At 46.5% G+C, this 25,444-nt stretch overlaps 1 protein-coding gene across 4 annotated transcripts in view; it reads left to right on the top strand.

Moving 5' to 3' along the window:
* The window catches only part of LOC106605818 (epsin-1), an 84,072-nt gene extending 58,638 nt beyond the window's left edge, over nucleotides 1–25,434 (top strand). For 2 of the 4 annotated variants that reach the window (XM_045699928.1, XM_045699926.1), the window contains exons 2-12: nucleotides 9,925–10,027; nucleotides 12,399–12,557; nucleotides 18,855–18,983; nucleotides 19,330–19,450; nucleotides 19,698–19,858; nucleotides 20,137–20,208; nucleotides 21,333–21,416; nucleotides 22,037–22,331; nucleotides 22,887–23,045; nucleotides 23,264–23,497; nucleotides 23,614–25,434. In XM_045699928.1, coding sequence (XP_045555884.1) covers nucleotides 9,959–10,027; nucleotides 12,399–12,557; nucleotides 18,855–18,983; nucleotides 19,330–19,450; nucleotides 19,698–19,858; nucleotides 20,137–20,208; nucleotides 21,333–21,416; nucleotides 22,037–22,331; nucleotides 22,887–23,045; nucleotides 23,264–23,497; nucleotides 23,614–24,071 — 1,941 coding nt within the window. In that variant the 5' untranslated portion in view covers nucleotides 9,925–9,958 and the 3' untranslated portion in view covers nucleotides 24,072–25,434. The remainder of the gene's footprint in view (nucleotides 1–9,924; nucleotides 10,028–12,398; nucleotides 12,558–18,854; nucleotides 18,984–19,329; nucleotides 19,451–19,697; nucleotides 19,859–20,136; nucleotides 20,209–21,332; nucleotides 21,417–22,036; nucleotides 22,332–22,886; nucleotides 23,046–23,263; nucleotides 23,498–23,613) is intronic. The other 2 variants (XM_045699930.1, XM_045699935.1) reach the window with 2 other exon arrangements.
* Nucleotides 25,435–25,444: the final 10 nt, after the last annotated feature.

Here is a 25,444-nt window from a genome sequence, read left to right as displayed (position 1 = left end):
TCTCTCTCTCTCTCTCGATGTCTCTCTCTCTCTCTCTCTCTCTCGATGTCTCTCTCTCTCATGTCTCTCTCTCTCTCTCTCTCTCTCTCTCTCTCTCTCGCTGTCTCTCTCTCTCTCTCTCGCTGTCTCTCTCTCTCTCTCTCTCTCTCTCGATGTCTGTCTCTCGATGTGTCTCTCTCTCTCTCGATGTCTCTCTCTCTCTCTCTCGATGTCTCTCTCTCTCTCTCGATGTCTCTCTCTCTCTCGATGTCTCTCTCTCTCGATGTCTCTCTCTCTCTCTCTCTCGATGTCTCTCTCTCTCTCTCTCGATGTCTCTCTCTCTCTCGATGTCTCTCTCTCTCTCGATGTCTCTCTCTCTCTCTCTCTCTCTCTCTCTCTCGATGTCTCTCTCTCTCTCTCTCGATGTCTGTCTCTCTCTCTCTCTCGATGTCTGTCTCTCTCTCTCTCTCGATGTCTGTCTCTCTCTCTCTCTCTGTCTCTCTCTCTCTCTCTCTCTCTCTCTCTCTCTCGATGTCTCTCTCTCTCTCTCTCTCGATGTCTCTCTCTCTCTCTCTCGATGTCTCTCTCTCTCTCTCTCTCTCTCGATGTCTCTCTCTCTCTCTCTCTCTCTCTCTCGTGTCTCTCTCTCTCTCTCTCGATGTCTCTCTCTCTCTCTCTCTCGATGTCTCTCTCTCTCTCTCTCTCTCGATGTCTCTCTCTCTCTCTCTCTCTCGATGTCTCTCTCTCTCTCTCTCGATGTCTCTCTCTCTCTCTCTCGATGTCTCTCTCTCTCTCTCTCTCTCTCGATGTCTCTCTCTCTCTCTCTCGATGTCTCTCTCTCTCTCTCTCTCTCTCTCTCTCTCTCGATGTCTCTCTCTCTCTCTCTCTCGATGTCTCTCTCTCTCTCTCTCTCGATGTCTCTCTCTCTCTCTCTGTCTCTCTCTCTCGATGTCTCTCTCTCTGTCTCTCTCTCTGTCTCTCTCTCTCGATGTCTCTCTCTCTTTGCTCTCTCTCTCTCGATGTCTCTCTCTCTCTCGTATCTCTCTCTCGATGTCTCTCTCTCTCTCTCTCTCTCTCTCTCTCTCGATGTCTCTCTCTCTCTCTCTCTCGTGTCTCTCTCTCTCTCGATGTCTCTCTCTCTCTCGATGTCTCTCTCTCTCTCTCTCTCGATGTCTCTCTCTCTCTCTCTCTCTCGATCTCTCTCTCTCTCTCTCTCGATCTCTCTCTCTCTCTCTCTCTCTCTCTCTCTCTCTCGATGTCTCTCTCTCTCTCTCTCTCTCGATGTCTGTCTCTCTCTCTCTCTCTCTCTCTCTCTCTGTCTCTCTCTCTCTCTCTCTCTCTCTCTCTCTCTCTCTCTCTCTCTCTCGATGTCTCTCTCTCTCTCTCTCTCGATGTCTCTCTCTCTCTCTCTCGATGTCTCTCTCTCTCTCTGTCTCTCTCTCTCTCTCGATGTCTCTCTCTCTCTCTCTCTCTCTCGATGTCTCTCTCTCTCTCTTCTCTCTCTCTCTCTCGATGTCTCTCTCTCTCTCTCTCTCTCTCTCTCTCTCTCGATGTCTCTCTCTCTCTCTCTCTCGATGTCTCTCTCTCTCTCTCTCTCGATGTCTCTCTCTCTCTCGATGTCTCTCTCTCTCTCGTGTCTCTCTCTCTCGTGTCTCTCTCTCTCTCTCTCGATGTCTCTCTCTCTCTCGTGTCTCTCTCTCTCTCTCGATGTCTCTCTCTCTCGATGTCTCTCTCTCTCTCTCTCTCGACTGTCTCTCTCTCTCTCTCTCTCGATGTCTCTCTCTCTCTCTGTCTCTCTCTCTCTCGTGTCTCTCTCTCTCTCGATGTCTCTCTCTCTCTCTCTCGATGTCTCTCTCTCTCTCTCTCTCGATGTCTCTCTCTCTCTCTCTGTCTCTCTCTCTCTCGATGTCTCTCTCTCTCTCTCTCTCTCTCGATGTCTCTCTCTCTCTCTCTCGATGTCTCTCTCTCTCTCTCTCTCTCTCTCTCGATGTCTCTCTCTCTCTCTGTCTCTCTCTCTCTCTCTCTCGATGTCTCTCTCTCTCTCTCTCGATGTCTCTCTCTCTCTCTCTCTCGATGTCTCTCTCTCTCTCTCGATGTCTCTCTCTCTCTCTCTCGATGTCTCTCTCTCTCTCTCTCTCGATGTCTCTCTCTCTCTCTCTCTCGATGTCTCTCTCTCTCTCTCTCTCGATGTCTCTCTCTCTCTCTCTCGATGTCTCTCTCTCTCTCTCTCTCGATGTCTCTCTCTCTCTCGATGTCTCTCTCTCTCTCTCTCTCTCTCTCTCTCGATGTCTCTCTCTCTCTCGTGTCTCTCTCTCTCTCTCTCTCGTCTCTCTCTCTCTCTCTCTCTCGATGTCTCTCTCTCTCTCTCTCTCTCTCTCGATGTCTCTCTCTCTCTCTCTCTCTGTCTCTCTCTCTCTCTCTCTCGATGTCTCTCTCTCTCTCTCTCTCTCGATGTCTCTCTCTCTCTCTCTCTCTCTCTCTCGTGTCTCTCTCTCTCTCTCTCTCTCTCTCTCGATGTCTCTCTCTCTCTCTCTCTCGTCTCTCTCTCTCTCTCTCTCTCGATGTCTCTCTCTCTCTCTCTCGATGTCTGTCTCTCTCTCTCTCTCGATGTCTGTCTCTCTCTCTCTCTCTCTCTCTCTCGATGTCTGTCTCTCTCTCTCTCTCTCTCTCGATGTCTCTCTCTCTCTCTCTCTCTCTCTCTCGATGTCTCTCTCTCTCTCTCTCGATGTCTCTCTCTCTCTCTCTCTCGATGTCTCTCTCTCTCTCTCTCTCTCGATGTCTCTCTCTCTTCTCTCTCTCGATGTCTCTCTCTCTCGATGTCTCTCTCTCTGTCTCTCTCTCTGTCTCTCTCTCTCGATGTCTCTCTCTCTCGTGTCTCTCTCTCTCGATGTCTCTCTCTCTCTCTCGATGTCTCTCTCTCTCTCTGTCTCTCTCTCGATGTCTCTCTCTCTCTCTCTCTCTCTCTCTCTCTCTCGATGTCTCTCTCTCTCTCGATGTCTCTCTCTCTCTCTCTCGATGTCTCTCTCTCTCTCTCTCTCTCTCTCTCTCTCTCTCGATGTCTCTCTCTCTCTCTCTCTCTGTCTCTCTCTCTCTCTCTCTCTCTCGTCTCTCTCTCTCTCTCGATGTCTCTCTCTCTCTGTCTCTCTCTCTCTCTCTCGATGTCTGTCTCTCTCTCTCTCTCGTCTCTCTCTCTCTCTCTCGTCTCTCTCTCTCTCTCTCTCTCTCTCTCGATGTCTCTCTCTCTCTCTCTCTCGATGTCTCTCTCTCTCTCTCTCTCTCGATGTCTCTCTCTCTCTCGATGTCTCTCTCTCTCTCTCTCTCTCGATGTCTCTCTCTCTCTCTCGATGTCTCTCTCTCTCTCTCTCTCTCTCTCTCTCTCGATGTCTCTCTCTCTCTCTCTCGATGTCTCTCTCTCTCTCGATGTCTCTCTCTCTCTCTCTCGATGTCTCTCTCTCTCTCTCGATGTCTCTCTCTCTCTCTCGATGTCTCTCTCTCTCGATGTCTCTCTCTCTCTCTCTCGATGTCTCTCTCTCTCTCTCGATGTCTCTCTCTCTCTCTCGTCTCTCTCTCTCTCTCTCGATGTCTCTCTCTCTCTCTCTCTGTCTCTCTCGGTGTCTCTCTCTCTCTCGATGTCTGTCTCTCGATCTCTCTCGATGTCTGTCTCTCTCTGTGTCTCTCTCTCTCGATGTCTCTCTCTCTCTCTCTCGATGTCTCTCTCTCTCTCGATGTCTCTCTCTCTCGATGTCTCTCTCTCTCGATGTCTCTCTCTCTCGATGTCTCTCTCTCGATGTCTCTCTCTCGATGTCTCTCTCTCGATGTCTCTCTCTCGTCTCTCTCTCTCTCTCGATGTCTCTCTCTCTCTCTCTCGATGTCTCTCTCTCTCTCGTGTCTCTCTCTCTCTCTCGATGTCTCTCTCTCTCTCTCTCGATGTGTCTCTCTCTCTCTCTCTCGATGTCTCTCTCTCTCTCTCGATGTCTCTCTCTCTCTCTCGATGTCTCTCTCTCTCTCTCTCGATGTCTCTCTCTCTCTCTCTCGATGTCTGTCTCTCTCTCTCTCGATGTCTCTCTCTCTCTCTCTCTCGATGTCTCTCTCTCTCTCGATGTCTCTCTCTCTCTCTCTCTCGATGTCTCTCTCTCTCTCTCTCTCGATGTCTCTCTCTCTCTCTCTCTCGATGTCTCTCTCTCTCTCTCTCGATGTCTCTCTCTCTCTCTCTCTCTCTCTCTCTCGATGTCTCTCTCTCTCTCTCGATGTCTCTCTCTCTCTCGATGTGTCTCTCTCTCTCTCTCTCTCGATGTCTCTCTCTCTCTCGATGTCTCTCTCTCTCTCTCTCTCGATGTCTCTCTCTCTCTCTCGATGTCTCTCTCTCTCTCTCTCGATGTCTCTCTCTCTCTCGATGTCTCTCTCTCTCTCTCTCTCTCTCTCTCTCTCGATGTCTCTCTCTCTCTCTCTCGATGTCTCTCTCTCTCTCTGTCTCTCTCTCTCTCTCTCTCTCTCGATGTCTCTCTCTCTCTCTCTCTCTCTCGATGTCTCTCTCTCTCTCTCTCGCGATGTCTCTCTCTCTCTCTCTCTGTCTCTCTCTCTCTCTCTCTCTCTCGATGTCTCTCTCTCTCTCTCGATGTCTCTCTCTCTCTCTCGATGTCTCTCTCTCTCGATGTCTCTCTCTCTCTCTCGATGTCTCTCTCTCTCTCTCTCTCGATGTCTGCTCTCTCTCTCTCTCTCTCTCGATGTCTCTCTCTCTCGATGCTCTCTCTCTCTCTCTCGATGTCTGTCTCTCTCTCTCTCGATGTCTCTCTCTCTCTCTCTCTCTCTCGATGTCTCTCTCTCTCTCGATGTCTCTCTCTCTCTGATGTCTCTCTCTCTCTATCTCTCTCTCTCTCTCGATGTCTCTCTCTCTCTCTCTCTCTCGATGTCTCTCTCTCTCTCTCTCTCTCTCTCGATGTCTCTCTCTCTCTCTCTCGATGTCTCTCTCTCTCTCTCTCGATGTCTCTCTCTCTCTCTCTCTCTCGATGTCTCTCTCTCTCTCTCTCTCTCTCTCGATGTCTGTCTCTCTCTCTCTCTCGATGTCTGTCTCTCTCTCTCTCTCGTCTCTCTCTCTCTCTCGATGTCTGCTCTCTCTCTCTCTCTCTCTCTCTCTCGATGTCTCTCTCTCTCTCTCGATGTCTCTCTCTCTCTCTCGATGTCTCTCTCTCTCTCTCTCTCTCTCTCTCGATGTCTCTCTCTCTCTCTCTCGATGTCTCTCTCTCTCGATCTCTCTCTCTCTCTCTCTCGTCTCTCTCTCTCGATGTCTCTCTCTCTCTCTCTCTCGATGTCTCTCTCTCTCTCGATGTCTCTCTCTCTCTCTCGATGTCTCTCTCTCTCTCGATGTCTCTCTCTCTCTCTCGATGTCTCTCTCTCTCTCTCGATGTCTCTCTCTCTCTCGATGTCTCTCTCTCTCTCGATGTCTCCTCTCTCTCTCTCTCTCGATGTCTCTCTCTCTCTCTCTCGATGTCTCTCTCTCTCTCTCTCTCTCGATGTCTCTCTCTCTCTCTCTCTCTCGATGTCTCTCTCTCTCTCTCTCTCTCGATGTCTCTCTCTCTCTCGATGTCTCTCTCTCTCTCTCGATGTCTCTCTCTCTCTCTCGATGTCTCTCTCTCTCTCTCGTCTCTCTCTCTCTCTCGATGTCTCTCTCTCTCTCTCTCGATGTCTCTCTCTCTCCGATGTCTCTCTCTCTCTCTGATGTCTCTCTCTCTCGATGTCTCTCTCTCTCTCTCTCGATGTCTCTCTCTCTCTCTCTCTCGATGTCTCTCTCTCTCTCTCTCGATGTCTCTCTCTCTCTCTCTCTCTCGATGTCTCTCTCTCTCTCGATGTCTGTCTCTCTCTCTCTCGATGTCTCTCTCTCTCTCTCTCGTGTCTGTCTCTCTCTCTCGATGTCTCTCTCTCTCTCTCTCGATGTCTCTCTCTCTCTCTCTCTCTGATGTCTGTCTCTCTCTCTCTCGATGTCTGTCTCTCTCTCTCTCGATGTCTGTCTCTCTCTCTCTCGATGTCTGTCTCTCTCTCTCTCGATGTCTGTCTCTCTCTCTCTCGATGTCTGTCTCTCTCTCTCTCGTCTCTCTCTCTCTCGATGTCTCTCTCTCTCTCTCTCTCTCTCTCTCTCTCTCTCGATGTCTCTCTCTCTCTCGATGTCTCTCTCTCTCTCTCGATGTCTCTCTCTCTCTCTCGATGTCTCTCTCTCTCTCTCTCGATGTCTGTCTCTCTCTCTCTCTCTCTCTCTCGATGTCTGTCTCTCTATCTCTCTCGATGTCTGTCTCTCTCTCTCTCGATGTCTCTCTCGATGTCTCTCTCGATGTCTCTCTCGATGTCTCTCTCGATCTCTCTCTCTCTCTATCTCTCTCGATGTCTGTCTCTCTCTCTCTCTCGATGTCTGTCTCTCTCGATCTCTCTCTCTCTCTCTCTCTCTCGATGTCTGTCTCTCTCTCTCGATCTCTCTCGATGTCTGTCTCTCGATCTCTCTCGATGTCTCTCTCTCTCTTCGATGTCTGTCTCGATCTCTCTCTCTCTCTCGATCTCTCTCTCTCTCTCTCTCTCTCGATGTCTGTCTCTCTCTCTCTCTCGATGTCTGTCTCTCTCTCTCTCTCTCTCTCTCTCGATGTCTCTCTCTCTCTCTCTCTCGATCTCTCTCGATGTCTCTCTCTCGATGTCTCTCTCTCTCTCTCGATGTCTGTCTCGATCTCTCTATCTCTCTCTCTCTCTCGATGTCTGTCTCGATCTCTCTATCTCTCTCGATCTCTCTCTCTCTCTCGATCTCTCTCGATCTCTCTCTCTCTCGATGTCTCTCTCTCTCTCGATGTCTCTCTCTCTCGATGTCTCTCTCTCTCTCGATGTCTCTCTCTCTCTCTCTCTCTCGATGTCTCTCTCTCTCGATGTCTCTCTCTCTCTGATGTCTCTCTCTCTCGATGTCTCTCTCTCTCTCTCGATGTCTCTCTCTCTCTCGATGTCTCTCTCTCTCTCTCTCTCTCTCTCTCTCTCTCGATGTCTCTCTCTCTCTCTCGATGTCTCTCTCTCTCTCTGTCTCTCTCTCTCTCTCGATGTCTCTCTCTCTCTCGATGTCTCTCTCTCTCGATGTCTCTCTCTCTCTCTCGATGTCTCTCTCTCTCTCGATGTCTCTCTCTCTCTCTCTCGATGTCTCTCTCTCTCTCGATGTCTCTCTCTCTCTCTCTCGATGTCTCTCTCTCTCTCTCTCTCGATGTCTCTCTCTCTCTCTCTCGATGTCTCTCTCTCTCTCTCTCGATGTCTCTCTCTCTCTCTCGATGTCTCTCTCTCTCTCTCTCTCGATGTCTCTCTCTCTCTCTCTCGATGTCTCTCTCTCTCTCTCGATGTCTCTCTCTCTCTCTCGATGTCTCTCTCTCTCTCTCTCGATGTCTGTCTCTCTCTCTCTCGATGTCTGTCTCTCTCTCTCTCGATGTCTGTCTCTCTCTCTCTCGATGTCTCTCTCTCTCTCGATGTCTCTCTCTCTCTCTCTCGATGTCTCTCTCTCTCTCTCGATGTCTCTCTCGATGTCTCTCTCTCTCTCTCGATGTCTCTCTCTCGATGTCTCTCTCTCTCTCTCTCGATGTGTCTCTCTCTCTCTCTCTCTCGATGTCTGTCTCTCTCTCTCTCTCTCTCTCTCTCTCGATGTCTGTCTCTCTATCTCTCTCGATGTCTGTCTCTCTCTCTCTCGATGTCTCTCTCGATGTCTCTCTCGATCTCTCTCTCTCTCTCTCGATGTCTGTCTCTCTCTCTCTCTGTCTGTCTCTCTCTCTCTCTCTCTCTCGATGTCTGTGTCTCTCTCTCTCGATCTCTCTCGATGTCTGTCTCTCTCTCTCTCGATGTCTGTCTCTCTCTCTCTCTCTCTCTCTGATGTCTGTCTCTCTCTCTCTCGATGTCTGTCTCTCTCTCTCTCTCTCTCGATCTCTCTCTCTCTCGATGTCTCTCTCTCTCTCTCTCTCTCTCGATCTCTCGTCTCTCTCTCTCTCTCTCGATGTCTCTCTCTCTCTCTCTCTCTCGATGTCTCTCTCTCTCTCTCGATGTCTCTCTCTCTCTCTCTCTCGAGATGTCTCTCTCTCTCTCGATCTCTCTCGATGTCTCTCGATGTCTCGATCTCTCTCGATGTATCTCTCTCTCTCTCTCTCTCTCTCTCGATCTCTCTCGATGTCTCTCTCTCTCTCGATGTCTCTCTCTCTCTCTCTCTCTCTCGATCTCTCTCGATGTCTCTCTCTCTCTCTCTCTCTCTCGATGTCTCTCTCTCTCTCGATGTCTCTCTCTCTCTCTCTCTCTCTCGATGTCTCTCTCTCTCTCTCGATGTCTCTCTCTCTCTCTCGATGTCTCTCTCTCTCTCGATGTCTCTCTCTCTCTCTCTCTCTCTCGATGTCTCTCTCTCTCTCTCTCTCGATGTCTCTCTCTCTCTCGATCTCTCTCGATGTCTGTCTCTCGATCTCTCGATGTCTGTCTCGATCTCTCTATCTCTCTCGATCTCTCTCTCTCTCTCTCTCTCTCGATGTCTGTCTCTCTCTCTCTCTCTCGATGTCTCTCTCTCTCTCTCTCTCTCTCTCTCTCTCTCTCTCTCTCGATGTCTGTCTCTCTCTCTCTCTCGATGTCTCTCTCTCTCTCTCTCTCTCTCTCTCTCGATGTCTCTCTCTCTCTCTCTCTCGATGTCTCTCTCTCTCTCTCTCTCTCTCTCGATGTCTCTCTCGATGTCTCTCTCTCTCTCGATCTCTCTCGATGTCTCTCTCTCTCTCGATCTCTCTCGATGTCTCTCTCTCGATCTCTCTCGATGTCTCTCTCGATGTCTCTCTCTCTCTCGATCTCTCTCGATGTCTCTCTCTCTCTCTCTCTCGATGTCTGTCTCTCTCTCTCTCGATGTCTGTCTCTCGATGTGTCTCTCTCTCTCTCTCGATGTCTCTCTCTCTCTCTCTCGATGTCTCTCTCTCTCTCTCGATGTCTCTCTCTCTCTCGATGTCTCTCTCTCTCTCTCGATGTCTCTCTCTCTCTCTCGATGTCTCTCTCTCTCTCTCTCGATGTCTCTCTCTCTCTCTCGATGTCTCTCTCTCTCTCTCGATGTCTCTCTCTCTCTCTGATGTCTCTCGATGTCTCTCTCTCTCTCTCTCTATCTCTCTCTCTCTCGATGTCTCTCTCTCTCGATCTCTCTCGATGTCTCTCTCTCTCGATGTCTCTCTCTCTCTCGATGTCGATGTCTGTCTCTCTCGATCTCGATGTCTGTCTCTCTCTCTCGATCTCGATGTCTGTCTCTCTCTCTCTCTCTCTCGATATCTGTCTCTCTCTCTCGATGTCTCTCTCGATGTCTGTCTCTCTCTCTCTCTCTCTCGATATCTGTCTCTCTCTCTCGATGTCTCTCTCGATGTCTGTCTCTCTCTCTCTCTCTCTCTCGATGTCTGTCTCTGTCTCGATGTCTCTCTGTCTCTCTCCCTCTCCTCTCTCTCCTTCTCTCTCTCGAAGTCTGTCTCTCTCCTTCTCTCTCTCGAAGTCTCTGTCTCTCTCCTTTTCTCTCTCTCGAAGTCTCTGTCTCTCTCCTTTTCTCTCTCTCGAAGTCTCTGTCTCTCTCCTTTTCTCTCTCTCGAAGTCTCTCTCCTCTCGTTGTCTCTCTCTCTCGAAGTCTCTCTCCTCTCGTTGTCTTTCTCTCGAAGTCTCTCCTCTCGTTGTCTTTCTCTCCCTCTCTCTCGCGATCTCTCTCTTCCTCTCTCTCTCTCTCTCTCTCTCTCTCTCTCTCTCTCGATTGTCTCTTGATGTCTCTCTCTCGATGTCGCTCTCTCTCTCTGTTGCTGCTTTCTTTTTCTCTACTTGTTTTTTTTCCTCAGTTTGGCTACTCTCCTCTCTCTCTGTATTAACTCACTGTACACTTTGCCCTGGCTGCTATTTGTTTTGTGTTGTATTAACTGTTTTACAACCACTCTCTTTCTCTGTGTGGGTCAGATTTTTCGTGGAACCCGACAGCCAGACGGTTGCCATGTCGACCTCATCACTACGGCGACAAGTGAAGAACATTGTCCACAACTTCTCAGAGGCCGAGATCAAGGTTCGCTCGTCCTCTTTCTTTTCTCTCTTCCTCTCCGACCACTTTTCCACCCTCACACCTCTTTATTTTTTTCTTCTTCTGTTTCCCATTGTCCTCTTCTTCCTTTCCTCACCACTTCTTTCAAGGCTATCTCACCTCATTCTCCTCCTCCTCGGCTTCCTCCCTCTCCAACTCCTTCTTCCTCTCCTCCCTTACTTCTGTCTTGACTTCTCTTAACTATTGGTACTTATTAAATAATACATTCCACTGTGTACTCCCTGTATCTCCACCTCTCGCTATCTGGGTTAATGTAGTCATGTTATCCATTCATCATGATGGTTCTGTCCAGCCTGTTTATCATCACATCCTCTCCACACACACAGAGTAGGAGAGATCATCAGTTAAGGTGACCTACGATCACGGCTGTGGACTTATCATGGCTTCATTTGATTAAAGTACTTTGCATAATTGTTCTGTCTGTTTTTACATGTTTAGTCGTGAGCTTTGTATCGTAATATATTTTGTTGGCTTGAGCTTGCCACGGGAATGAATAGTCTGTCTTGATATAAACTACCAGTTGATTTAATCAATTCATTGATCAATAAATCACACCTTAGATTGTTGACTGCTTTTGGGGCGTCAGGTAGCCTAGTGGTTAGAGCGTTGGACCAGTAACCGAAAGGTTGCTCGATCGAATCCCCGAGCTGACAAGGTACAAATCTGTCGTTCTGCCCCTGAACAAGGCAGTTAACCTGTCTGGGAACCTTGCGTCCCACCCTAGTCAACAGCCAGTGGAATCGCGTCGCGCGAAAAACAAATACCTCATAAATGCTATAACTTCAATTTCTCAAACATATGACTATTTTACACCATTTTATAGATACACCTCTCCTGAATCTAACCACGTTGTCCGATTTCAAAAAGGCTTTACAGCAAAAGCAAAACATTAGATTATGTTAGGAGAGTACTCAGCCCAAAATAATCACACTGCCATTTTCAAAGCAACTAGCATGCATCACAAATACCCAAAACATAGCTAAATGCAGCACTAACCTTTGACAATCTTCATCAGATGACACTCTTAGGACATCATGTTACACAATACATGCATTTTTTGTTCGATAAAGTTCATATTTATATATAAAAACAGCATTTTACATCGGCGTGTGACGTTCAGAAAATATTTTCCCTCAAATGCTTCCGGTGAATCGGCGCTACAATTTACAATATTACTATTCGAAAACATTGTTAAAATGTAATATTGTCATTCAAAGAATTATAGATTAACATCTCGTGAATGCAACCGCATTGCCAGATTTAAAAATAACTTTACTGGGAAATCACACTTCGCAATAAACGAGGTGCTATGCTCAGAAAAATAGGCTAGGCGATACAGGTTAGCGCCATCTTGGAACCATCTAAAATCAAATATACTATTGTAAATATTCCCTTACCTTTGATTATCTTCATCAGAAGGCACTTCCAGGAATCCCAGGTCCACAACAAATGTAGTTTTGTTCGAAAAAGTTAATTTATGTCCCAATAGCTCCTTCTTGTTAGCGCATTCCGAAGGCTACTCATAATGTACTGAAGCGCGCGGGACTTGTCATCACGAATGTGCAAAAAATATATATTTACGTTCGTTCAAACATGTCAAACGTTGTATAACATAAATCTTTAGGGCCTTTTTCAATCAGAGCTTCAATAATATTCAAGGCGGACGATTGCATTGTCTTACTAAACGTTTCGGAACGAAAGAGTACCCACGGGCGCCCGCGTCATAGTAGTAATTTCCCTCCCCCTATGACCAACTTTCCAGGCCTCTCGTTCGGTCAGTTTCTACCGGAGAAGACTCAAACCACTTTGTAAAGACTGTTGACATCTAGTGGAAAGCTAAATGAATCCTAACTCACGGTGTGTTTCATAGGCAAAGTGTTGAAGGTGATTCCACAAATCAGATTTCCACTTCCTGCATGGAATCTTCTCAGGTTTTGGCCTGCCATATGCGTTCTGTTATACTCACAGACACCATTCAAACAGTTTTAGAAACTTTAGAGTGTTTTCTATCCAAATCTACTAATTATATGCATATTCTAGTTACTGGGCAGGAGTAGTAACCAGATTAAATCGGGTACGTTTTTAATCCGGCCGTGCAAATACTGCCCCCTAGCCCCAACAGGTTAACCCACTGTTCCTAGGCTGTCATTGTAAATAAGAATTTGTTCTTAACTGACTTGCCTAGTTAAATAAAGGTAAAAAAAATAAGTCTCTCCTAGTTAAATAAAAAACCTGTCCCTGGTCTCTCCCCTGTCTCTCTTCCCCCTCCCCCCCTTTGTCCCTGGTCTCTCTTCTCCCCCCCATCCCTGTCCCTGGTCTCTCTTCTCCCCTCCAGGTGCGGGAGGCGACGTCCAATGACCCATGGGGCCCCAGCAGCTCTCTGATGTCAGAGATAGCAGACCTGACCTACAACGTAGTGGCCTTCTCTGAGATCATGAGCATGGTGTGGAAACGACTCAACGACCACGGCAAGAACTGGAGACACGTCTACAAGGTGAGTGAGAGAGATCTGTTGAAGATTGAGCATTACAACGGGTGACGTAGTCTGTCTGGTTTGTCTGCTCACTGTCTGCGCATAGGAATTAGAATAGTAGAATGGACATGACCGAAGATTTCTATAACTAAACCAAGATCGACCACAGCCCGTCATTTCAAATGGGAACAAATGGGTCATAGTGGACAGAACAAGCAAGGAGGTGGGCAGAGCCAAGCACGATCTAGCGAGATCCTATTGACGTGTTCTAGCATGCATTTGCATATTTTCTAGCATGCAGTAACATATTTTAGTTTTGAGAAGAGAACTGTATTACAGTTTTTCTCAATTGCTAAAACACAATTTCTGAAACCTTGCTCCATTTCCTGAAAACATTAAACACAAAACCTCATCTTCAAGCACTATTTACAAAACCTCTGACTCCTCTCGCAAAATGAAACATTCGCCTCAAAACAGTTTTACCTGTGTTCAAAATCAAACACTGCTCTCAAATCATAAACAAAGTGATCAAAATGATATACACTCTCAAGCAGTCAGTAAACAATACACCGAAAAATAGAAAACACATTGTTCAAAACATACAATTCTCAGGGAGAAGTACATTTTTCATCTAAAAAAGATTCATATTTTTCCATCATTGTCTTTTGGTGAACGAAAACATGTTCTATCATAGTAGCTCAACATTGATCAGAAATTACTACTCTGCTTTGCTTTTTGCAATTTTGTTTTTTGTTCTTCCTCCTCCTTGTACCCCTATTTTTACAGTACTGTACCCTGCATCTCACAAACTTGTCCTTTCTCTGTGATACTGTAATTCTTGTTCTTTGTTGATATGAACCTGCAACCAGTCAAAATCTATTGAGGAGTCAGTACTGTTAATAAATGGAAAGCACAATGTCCAGTGCCATACAATTTGTCCATTGTACAGTATACAGCCTACAATGCATTGTACTACAGTATACAATACTAAAAGGGACAAAAATCAAAGGAGTAAACATGTGATCAATGTGCTTCTTCTTGTCTTTGGGCTGGGTCAGGCCAGAGCACTTCGTCGACATCACAAGCAATATTGTCCCTCCTGAGGCAACGGGGGAAGAAGCCTCTTGTGTGCCCTATCCAGCCCTGACATGATTCCTCACCTATATCACCACAGGCTAAATCCATGGCTTGCAGCAGATTTACTCTGGTGTAGGGTTGTCTATCATACACTTTCCATCTCCAAGAGGAGAAAAACTCCTCAATCGGATTCAGGAAAGGCGAGTATGGAGGGAGGTACAAGTTCATAAACTGCCCATTGATGTTAAACCATTCCCTTACCTGAGCAGCTCGGTGGAAACTGACATTGTCCCACACTATCACATAGGTGGGGATGGGATTCTCATTTAGCTCTTGACCCTGCTGCTCTTGAACCTGCTGCTCAAATAAAATATCTCTTAGATTGGCAATAAATGTTAGAAGGTGCTGGGTGTTATATGGCCCGAGTGTAACATGGTGATGTAGAACACCATGGTTGCTGATAGCAGCACAGATTGTGACATTGTCACCTCGTTGACCAGGGACTTCAACAATGGCCCGCTGTCCAATCATGTTTCGGCCACTCCTTCTCCTCTTTGTTAGATTGAAGCCTGCTTCATCGACAAAGATGAACTCATGGGGTCTGTCCAAGGATTCCAAGTCAAATATTGTCTGTGTAGAAATACAATATACTGTATGTAGGATTTTGTAAGTCGTACAGAGACAGTGCTATACTGTAGAGTACAATTAGGCCTACTGTATGCACTTCTGATTCACATACATTGTATGTACTGAAGAGTAATGTCATTCACATAGTATGTGTTAGTACTGTAGACAATCTGGATTACAGTAAATGTTTCTGAATGTACACTTACTTGCACATACTGAGCTCGCAGTTCTTTCACCCTTGGTGAGTTGCGCTCAAAAGGTACTCTGTATACTTGTTACATTCGCATCCTGTTACGATGGAGGACACGGTCAATTGTGGAAATGCTTACACTGTCGATTCCCTGAAAGTGTGTGTTGTCTTGTATCACTCGTTCCTGGATTTATCTTGAAGGACCATGCCAACAATAACGGCCTCTTGCTCCCGAGTGAATATAGCTGTCCTTCCACCTGCATGTGGCAGCCTTGCAATTCTACAAAAAGTAGTTGTGCAGTTACAAAACATATTCATGCAGTACAATACATACAGTGATTAACTTTACAAATGTCTATTGAAACAGCTGCATATAGTGTAGTACAGTAAATTTGCACTTACAAAAATACAGTAGTATACTGTACCTGTTCTCTTCTCTGAATGTCCTTACTATGGTGGACACAGAAAATCGGCTCAAATTAAGTTGCACTCTAAGTCCTGCTTCCCTCATTGTCAGTCCATGGACAAGAACATGGTCTATAACTGTTGCTCGAATTTCATCAGATATTTCCACTCTTTGTCCTCCTCTTCCTCTTTCTTGCCCTCCTCTTCCTCCTCGTCGCCCACCTCGCATACGCACTCGTCCTCTCACATTGGATAGAAAAAACATTCTCAGACTTTCTCCTTCCCACCTTCAACAACCTGTTTGCTCTCTGAACTGGCTTATATTGGTTGTGTCGCATCATTTGAAACAGGTTAAATCAATTTTGAGTGGTTGTGTTCAATCAATGACATGTGTTCTCTATTTGTATTTGATTGTTGCCACTTGTGTTTACCAGTATGGATGACATGTGCATTAGAGTGCAGAATGTGTTTTGAGAATGTGATTAGAGTTTTGCTTAACAGTCTAAGTGAGGTCTGCAAATTGTGTTTTACCATGTGAAATGGTTTAAGGTATTGACAGCAGACTGCATAATTAGCTAAATGAGTCCAGGCAACTGAGAACTTTGTTCAGCCAATGGGTTTTAGTGTTTTAGCAATTGAGAAAAACTGTAAGATCAATTGTTTTATCGACGAGAAAATGTGCGGAATATCTGCCAAAATCCATCTGGTTCCATCTTCTCCCACTGCCGGCCACTGGGCTTCCTCTCACTACCATATTTGGTAGTGAGTGGAAATGCCAAACAGATGCTTCACATTTGTACATCAGGTGAAATATCTGTCTCTTTGTTCTAAGGCTTCATATGACAGTATAAAAGATCTGCATTTTGTTCAGGGAGTAGGTCAGCCAGTGATATTGTGCACATTATGCTTGTTAGTCAGCCAGTCAGTTTCAGTGGAATGAATGATTCCATGAATTTATCAAATGAACTGCGTTAAAGAGGTCAATGGACCGCAGACCGTGGGGGATAGAATAAGGACGCCGGATTGGCATACGTTCAACCCGTCTGATCAATCAAAGTGTATATTGGTCAAATCCGTCATGGTTGATGTATTGTAACACCCCCACAATGTGGTTACTTAAGTCCCGTTTGGCTGTTTTCACAGAATAACATTTAGATGTAGTTCCTTTTCAGGTTTAGAAGAAGTTGACTGCTAAATGCTAACTCTCGTTCATATAAACTGGTAGCATAGCTACACTACATGACCAAAAGTATCTGGACACCTGCTTGTCGAACATCTCATTCCAAAATCATCGGCATTAATATTGAGTTAGTCCCCCTTTACTGCTATAACAGCTTCTGTTATTCTGGGTAGGCTTTCCACTAGATGTTGGAACATTGTGGCGGGGACATACTTCCATTCAGCCACGAACATTAGTGAGGTCGCACACTAATGTTGGGCAATTAGGCCTGGCTTGCAGTCGGTGTTCCAATTCATCCAAAAGGTGTTCGATGGGGTTGAGATCAAGGCTCTGCGCGGGCCAGTCAAGGTATTCCACACCGATCTCGACAAACCATTTCTGTATGAACCTCACTTTGTGCACTGGGGCATTGTCATGGTGAAATGGGACAGGGCGCCTTCCCAAACTGTTGCCACGAAGTTGGAAACACAGAATCGTCTAGAATGTCATTGTATGCTGTAGCGTTAAGATTTCCCTTCACTGGAACTAAGGGGACTAGCCCGAACCATGAAAAACAGCCTCAGACCATTATTCCTCCTCCACCAAACTTGACAGTTGGCACTATGCATTGGGGCAGGTTGCGTTCTCCTGGTATCCGCCAAACCCAGATTCGTTCGTCGGACTGCCAGATGGTGAAGTGTGATTCATCACTCCAGAGAAGGCGTTTCCACTGCTCCCGAGTCCAATGGCGGCGAGCTTTACACCACTCCAACTGACGCTTGGCATTGCGCATGGTGATCTCAGGCTTGTGTGCGGCTGCTCGGCCTTGGAAATCCATTTCATCAAGCTCCCGACAAACAGTTATTGTGCAGACGATGCTTCCAGAGGCAGTTTGGAACTCTGTAGTGAGTGTTGTAACTGAGGACAGACTTTTTTTTGTTCACACTACATGCTTCAGCACTCGGCGGTCCCGTTCTGTGAGCTTGTGGGGCCTACCACTTCATGGCTGAGCCGTTGTTGCTCCTAGACGTTTCCACTTCAGAATAACAGCACTTAGAGTTGACCGGGGCAGCTCTAGCAGATCCTCTAATCAAATTTCACAGTGGGTGCGAGACCTGGAGAGGCCTACAAGCCACAGTGTCTCGCACCCACTGTGAGATTTGGTGGAGGATCGGAGATGATCTGGGGGTGCTTCAGCAAGGCTGGAATCGGGCAGATTTGTCTTTGTGCAGGACGCATCAATCAAGCCACGTACAAGGTTGTCCTGGAAGTAAACTTGCTTCTTTCTGCTCTGACAATGTTCCCCAACTCTGAGGATTGGTTTTTCCAGCAGGACAATGCTCCATGCCACACAGCCAGGTCAATCAAGGTGTGGATGGAGGACCACCAGATCAAGACCCTGTCATGGCCAGCCCAATCTCCAGACCTGAACCCCATTGAAAACCTCTGGAATGTGACCAAGAGGAAGATGGATGGTCACAAGCCATCAAAGCCGAGCTGCTTGAATTTCTGTGCCAGGAGTGGCATAAAGTCCCCCAACATCAATGTGAAAGTCTGGTGGCTAGCATGCCAAGACGCATGAAAGCTGTGATTGAAAATCAGGGTTATTCCACAAAATATTGATTTCTGAACTCTTCCTAAGTTAAAACGTTAGTATTGTTTAAAAATGAATATGAACTTATTTTCTTTGCATTATTCGAGGTCTGACAACACTGCATCTTTTATTTTGACCAGTTGTCATTTTCTGCAAATAAATGCTCTAAATGTCAATATTTTTATTTGGGAGAAATGTTGTCAGTAGTTTATTGAATAAAACAAAAATGTTCATTTTACCCAAACACATACCTATAAATAGTAAAACCAGAGAAACTGATAATTTTGCAGTGGTCTCCATTTTTTTCCAGATATAAACTACCGCTCAAAAGTTTGGGGTCACTTAGAAATTCTTGTTTTTGAAAGAAAAGCTATTTTTTTTGTCCATTAAAGTAACATCAAATTGATCAGAAATACAGTGTGGACATTGTTAATGTTGTAAATGATTATTGTAGCTGGAAACGGCTGATTTAAAAAAAAATATATATATGTATGTGTTTTTTTTGTTGTTTTTTTTATTGTTATGGAATATCTACATAGGCGTACAGAGGCCCATTATCAGCAACCATCACTCCTGTGTTCCAATGGTACATTGTGTTAGCTAATCCAAGTTTTTTTGTTTTAAAAAGGCTAATTGATCATTAGAAAACCCTTTTGCACTTATGTTAGCTCAGCTGAAAACTGTTGTTTCTGATTAAAGAAGCAATAAAACTGGCCTTTAGACTAGTTGAGTATCTGGGGCATCAGCATTTGTGGGTTCGATTACAAGCTCAAAATGTCCAGAAACAAAGACCTTTCTTCTGAAACTCGTCAGTTTATTCTTGTTCTGAGAAAACAAGGCTATTCCATTTGAGAAATTGTCAAGAAACTGAAGATCTCGTACAACGCTGTGTACTACTCCCTTCACAGAACAGCGCAAACTGTCTCTTGGTGATGAAGACATTAACCTGTATTGGGGTTAGTATCCATACAAGCATTATACTCTGATTTTTGACTTCAACATTGTGTGAAATGCACATAAACAATAGCCTAAATGTAGGCTAATTCTGCTGTGGGGAAACGAGGAGATTCGGGATCTTCCTTCACTGCCCTTTCCTGTACTCGTTTCCATGGCAATTCCATTGTTTTGGTCGAGTTCGATTGACTTCTTTACCACATCTATGGCTGCCATTCTCGTCCCGTTCTGGAACCTAGAGGGTTTATGCCATAGCATATCCAGTAATTTAATAGGATCTTTGTGGTTTCTACTGTACTGTGTGTTCTCCAGGCTATGACTCTCATGGAGTACCTCATAAAGACGGGTTCAGAGCGCGTGGCTCAGCAGTGCAGAGAGAACATCTACGCTGTCCAGACTCTCAAGGATTTCCAGTTCATCGACAGAGACGGCAAGGACCAGGTACGACGCGCTTGCAGGCACATGAGCACACACACATTCCCAAACACACACTGGTACTGAATCACTACTCGCCTCTCAGTCAAGGACTTTACAATGTTTTCACTGTGACCTCTTATACAAACACAGAGTGAAAGCCAACAGTAACATGTTTATGGGCTGGTAATGGCAATATAGCAGGTCACAGGGAAACACTGATGGAAATGGAACGACTGAAACAGGAATGTTGCACTTAGTTTGCAGGCAAATAACTGACATTTATCAGCAATTCAGTGACACAGCTGCGTAGTTAGGAAGGTTGTGCACTGAGTTGTATGTACTCATGTGCATTCACCTGCGTGTGTGTCAGGGGGTGAATGTGCGGGAGAAGGCCAAACAGCTGGTAACACTGCTGAAGGACGAGGAGAGACTACGAGAGGAGAGGATCCATGCACTCAAGACCAAAGAGAAGATGGCACAGACCACCAGTGGTGAGAGACAACTACGTTACCCAGCCTGCACCAGCCACCAGGGGATCTGAAACAGATTGAGGAGAAAAGCAAACCATAGACAGTAATGTAGTTTTAAGTTGTCTGCTGTGATGCAGAGCTGCCCTGATCCTGGAGAGATGCATGTGGTGTTTGCAGGCTTTTGTTCCTGCCCAGCTCTAACTATGCCCAGATGCAAACAATAACATTTTCTTTCCCTGTCCTCCGGTCCCCTCATCCTGTCCCCTAGCCTCTTCGGCCCCCTCAGCTCCAGGTCTGGGGGGTGGAGCGCTGTCTCAGGGCTCTCACTCTGGAGGGGCGGACCCAGAGCAGGCGTGGCCACAGAGCTCCGGTGAGGAGGACCTGCAGTTGCAGCTGGCCCTGGCCATGAGCAAGGAGGAGGCAGAACAGGTATACAGCCAGCCAGCCAGCCTGGAGCTGGTGGAGGGTAGGCAGAGCCCCCGCTGGCCAACCACACTGTTAACCTGAGGTCCAATGGCTTGATAAGCGGGTTTATTTGTGTAGTATATATGCACTGTACACCCTACAACCGCTATACATAGAACACATATATATATGGTGACACTTAACTACAGTCCATAACAGAAGTATCCGGGCATAGCAAGGTTAACCCAGGACAATGTGTGTTTCCATTCACTCACCTTTACCCTCTGACCCCTGACCCCCAGACTACTGTGGCCCCTCTGGAGGACGCAGAGCTCCGCTATGCACTCACACTCAGCAAGGAAGTACAAGAACAGGTCAGGGGGCAAAGGTCACCACCTGACCGGCCGATCATCATCTACCTATCTATCTACCTATCTGTCTACCCAGCCGGCGGTCACTCCATCCAGTCTTAATCCCAATCAAAATGAATGATATTTATAGGAATGATCTGTTTCATTAATTCCAAACATACACATGTCAGTGGGTTAATAATATAAGAGGGTAAGAAGGAAAGAAGTAGTTTTAAAAATAACTCCCCTATGATTTAATCAGTGTAAAATGATGCATGGCAAAGACTTGATAATTTGAATGACTCAATTTAACCCTTTCTGAATGAGTGGTTACTCCCTTTTTTTCTTCCGTTGCAAATTACTTTGTTCTGAACGCATGCTTCAAACTACACACACAATGACATACTTAAACACACTCAATTAAAGGCATCTTCCAGTGCCCGCACTCTGCAAATTGGAGGGCAGTATTCAATCAACACCGGTATTCAGAAGTTTAGAGGGTAAGGCAAAACAACACTCTACCTTTAGCATAAAGACAGGTTGTTTTTACCCAGTTTGTTCTTTGTCTCACAAAGTTGTTAAGTATAGATAAAACCTCAATGTAATTCTAGGACCCTGACGTCATTCTAGGACCCCGACTTCGTTCTAGAATGTCAACTTCCTTGTAGAAGCACAAGAAGAGGACTTGTTTTGTCTGCCCATGAATATTTCTGGATACAGGTAGTGGTTGAATAGAGAGCCCTGGCAGATAGTCCATGTCCACTATGGCTGGGACCCTGACCAGTTTCTTCAGAAGGTGAAAGAGGAAGCTGCCCATAGTGGCTGGTCTAGAATCAGTTTTTGATTTCCTCAAGGAAGGGAGAATGTTTTCCAACTCCCTAAGGTGGGTTGAGGAGAGCTGATCTGAGAGCAGCCACTAAAGGCAGCATCTCTCCTGGAGCTTTGCATCAGGGTCAGATAGTGCTTCCTGGGGGAGTGAAATTAAGTTGCTCCCTAGACACTGATCTAAGGTCAGTTTAGCATTTTCTCCCCAAATGGCTTTGGCTACAATTTGGAGGTAGTAAGCTGATCCTAGATCTGTGCCTATCGGCTGGCCTGCCCGAGCGCTAGTCGCAGGTGATGACGTCACAGCTGTATGTGATTGGCAGGAGGAGAGGCTGCGCAGGGGGGACGACCTGAGACTGCAGATGGCCATCGAGGAGAGCAGGATGGAGAAGGCCAAGCCAGAGGAGGTGTGTTTGGTGACGTGTGTGTACGCCAGCCATAGGGGAGGGATGGATGGGGGCTACACACACTCTTTAGACAATACCACTCAGTTCCTCTTTCTCTCTCCTGGTGTTACCTGCTGTAGTTGTGTCTCTCACCTGTGCATTCTGTGGAGAAAAGTGAAAGCTAAGGTAGTGTAGGCCGACACCAGAAGGGTTTCTGAACCCTATCAGGTAACTAACTGTAAGCTATGATATTTCCTAGAGGAACCTTTTTGAATTAAAGTTGTGCTTAAGAACTGAAAGAGTTTGCCAATTATCTGACTGACTGGTCAGCAACATCAACAGACCGGTGCTGGTCCCCAGACCACAGGTTGAGAAACAAGAAACGCCCCTCGCTCTCTCCCGTCCCGGTACTAGTTGATCTATCCCTTCTTTCATCCTCTGCTTTTATCAAGGCAACTGTATGTGTGGCCTGTGGCCTGCGTGTCAACATTTGTTTAGTTTGTATGTTAACTGACTGTATGCTCTGTGATTTTCATGTTGTGTGTGTGTGTGTGTGTATGAGAGACAGACTTGAGCTCATTGACTCTTGGTGTCTGTTCAACATCAGTGTGTGTTATAACCTGTGTATTATCCTCTCCCAGAGTGCGTTAATGGAGTTGAGTGCTGTGGACCCCTGGGGGGCTCCTGCTGCTGCCTCTGGGGGCTCTGCCGGCCCCTCACCCCCTCCCACAGTCCCCCTCCCAGCCCCCTCTGCCTCTGGCCCCTGGGGCCTGGCCCCTGCAGACCCTTGGGGCGCCTCGTCGCCTGCCTCGCCCCCCAGCGTAGACCCATGGACTAGTGGAGGGACGGCCCCCCCAACGATAGCCCCCCCGCCTGACCCCTGGGGAGATACAGCCTCCTCAAGAGTAAACTCCGTTGACCCCTGGGGACCCTCAGGTTAGTGACCTCTGACCTTTACTCCCCTCGCCTCGTCTACACCTGTTACCCTCATTCCGTCTCCTTGTCCCACACCCCTACCTCCACACTCTGGACATCAATACATTTGGTCTATTTTCCAATACTCTTCAAATGGCCAGCATGTTTAGATCATTTGGAATGTGACCCTCCATATCTCAGTCAGGGGTATCTCTGGTTTAAATAAAGATCTCTGTCAGTTCTTACCTCCTTTCAAGTGAAAAGACTGTCTTTCCAGCTCTTCCATAGCAGTACAGATAAATGAGAGAAAGTGGGGAAAGGAAGCCATATTGGACTATTGTGATCCAGCCCAGCTCCTTGTTCCCTGTATATTGTACGGTGTTGTGCAGGGTTGGGTTCCATTCCATTCCTGTTCAGTTCAAGAGATGAACAATCCTCATTGAAATTAAATGCCACTTTTGAAATCTTAAATGGGAATTCCAATTCATCTTTTGAATTGACTGACATGAAATGGTATTGACCCCGACCCTGGTGTTGTATGTGAGCCAAACCCCTGCCTGTCTCCCTCCCCCATAGCTGTGACCCCCCCCAGTGTCGACCCCTGGGGCCCCTCTGTGCCCCTCTCCACCACCTCCTCTTTTGGGGGGCCAATAGACCCCTGGGCTGGGGACGGGGTTGACCCCATCATCACCTCTGACCCATGGAGCGACTCCGCCAAACACACTAATGGCACAGGTACAGCCACACACACACTGACACATAATGGCAAGGACATGTGGATGAGATGCTCATTGACCCCACCCCACCCCATTCACCCACCCACAAACACAGTTGTCTTGCATTCCATCCTCCCTCAGTAATAATGGTATAATGCTGTGGTGTCTAATCTGGTTAGTCACTATAAATACAGTACTCCATGTTCACCTTCACTCTATCTGTCTCTCGGTCTATAGGACACCCAGAACTACGAGGTCAGTTAACGGGCGATAGTGCGGGTTCTCCGGTGCCCTTTGACCTCACATCTCTGTGCTCTTCACTTCCTGTCCGTAAGACCCCCGAGTCGTTCCTGGGGCCCAACGCATCTTTGGTGGATCTGGACTCACTGGTGTCTTCTAAACCCAAACCTAAACAACCTCCTCCTCCATCAATCTCCTCTTCAACACACAACCCCTTCCTCCAGACCACAGGTACTGATAACACACACACATAAGCACATAAATACACACACACACATTTTTAAGCACTTTGTGTTTGTAATAAATGAAAGGAAAGTTCATTGATTTAAGTATTCTCTCCTCTCCAGCCTCGTCTTCAGCCCCTGGGATGGCAGTCACCCCGGGCAGCACAATCTCCAGCAGGGGCGTTTCCCCGACGCCACCCCCCACCTCCAACCCGTTTGGCGCAGCCGCCCCCATGTCCTCCATCTCCCCACAGCCCTCCACACTGGGCCTCAGCGGCCTCCGCACCAGCCCTGTACCACCCAACCCCATGGCATACCCTGGCATGGGCATGGGGCCTATGGGTATGGGAGCACCAGGCCTTGGGATGGGCATGATGCAGAGCCCCATGGGAATGTCCCCCTACGGCGGGCTCTCACCCATGGGTCCTCCTGGGTCCTCTCACTTCATGGGGCCCGGAGGGGCCCTGCCCCCGCAGCTGAATTTTGGGGGGCCTACGGGGGCAGCTGGAGTGATGGGAGCCGGGGGAGCAGTGGGAGGGGCAGGAGTGACGGGCACCAGCACCAATCCCTTTCTTCTTTGAGGGCGTTTCGGCACTCCCCCTTCCTCTTCAACACCCAATCCAGGCCCTGCCCCGCCCCCCCAGAGCGATCCTCCTTCAACACAAACTATTTCTGTTTCCAAATAGAAACGTGTTCATCTCTATATTTAAAGAAGAAAAAAGAACATCTGAATTTGTTATTTTCTTTCAGAAGCATTTACATGTATTTTTCTCCTAGCTCAGATGAATTTCAACAACAAAAATATTTTGGTTCATTTCAGTGGGATGTAGCGGGAGGGAAATAGAGGTTTATTTATTTTTATTTAGTTTTAATGCGTTTTGGTTTCTTTCAGTCCTTTCTGAAATAAAGGTGGGTGTTTGAGAGTTAGGCTTCATCAGTAATGTCACTCTGATATAATATTGTATTATTGCACTGACAGAGATGGGGACATGGCCACTAACAAACTGAAACACAAACAAATTCCTGTACCCGCCTCTTCCTTTCTTTGTCTGAAAAGAGGAGGACTGAAGGAGGATTTTATTTTAAAAAACTCCTGAGAACGATTTGGACTGAAAAAACTGGCATTAACATTTCAGCCACAATATAGTAAAATCATTCAATAGCTGTTCTATTTTTTATTTAATGTAATTTATTTCAATTTTTTTCTGCTCCTGGAAATGAATAAACAAGGGGAAAGAAATTACGCAATTATGCCATTAAATCAAATGCTTATTTTTTCTTACTGATTGTTATGGAAATCTAAAGAGGGCATCTATTGAATTGGTTGAGGAGAGATGGGATGTGTTTTGTAAATGTGTTGTGTGGAAGAGTGTGTGAGTGAATGTGTCTCTGTCTCCATTCATCCTGCGTCCTCTCTTATTTCAGCAAGATACAAATCTATTATTTTTGTTTTTAAAAATTGTCACTTGTATCAATGCTATGTAATGTTGGGATTTCAAATGAGGTATTATAAGGGTCACATTTTTCTGCCAATTTTATTTCACACATTTTGTATTAATCGGAAGCATTAGTCTTTCTCACTCTTTCATACAGGATGCCTAGTCTGCAGGTGTCTCTCGACATGACTGGACCCTCCTTTCCTTTCTGTCCCTCGCTCCTACGGGGGGAGAGCTACAGATGCTTCTTTTTAAAAAGACTTAATTCAATGAATGAAAGAAGTGAAACAACAGGGGACTTGATGACTTGCTCCTTGCTGTTTCTTTTCATTTGGTTTGATGAATTGATTGTTATTTTATATCAACTAAAAGATCTCTTTTATTGGGTAAGGTCACATTTTGTGTGGTGTTAACTGTGAACATTCACATCTGAAAAGTAAAATAAAAAAAAATAAAGAAATTTAAGAAATAAAATAAATCCACAAAGGGTACGTTTCCTAACGGTAAATCTGTCTGTC

The sequence above is a fragment of the Salmo salar genome, chromosome ssa02 (genome assembly GCF_905237065.1).
Source record: "Salmo salar chromosome ssa02, Ssal_v3.1, whole genome shotgun sequence".
NCBI classification, from domain to species: domain Eukaryota; kingdom Metazoa; phylum Chordata; class Actinopteri; order Salmoniformes; family Salmonidae; genus Salmo; species Salmo salar.
The sequence above is the reverse complement of the archived record's forward strand: the minus strand, read 5'-3'. Positions and strand labels throughout refer to the sequence as shown.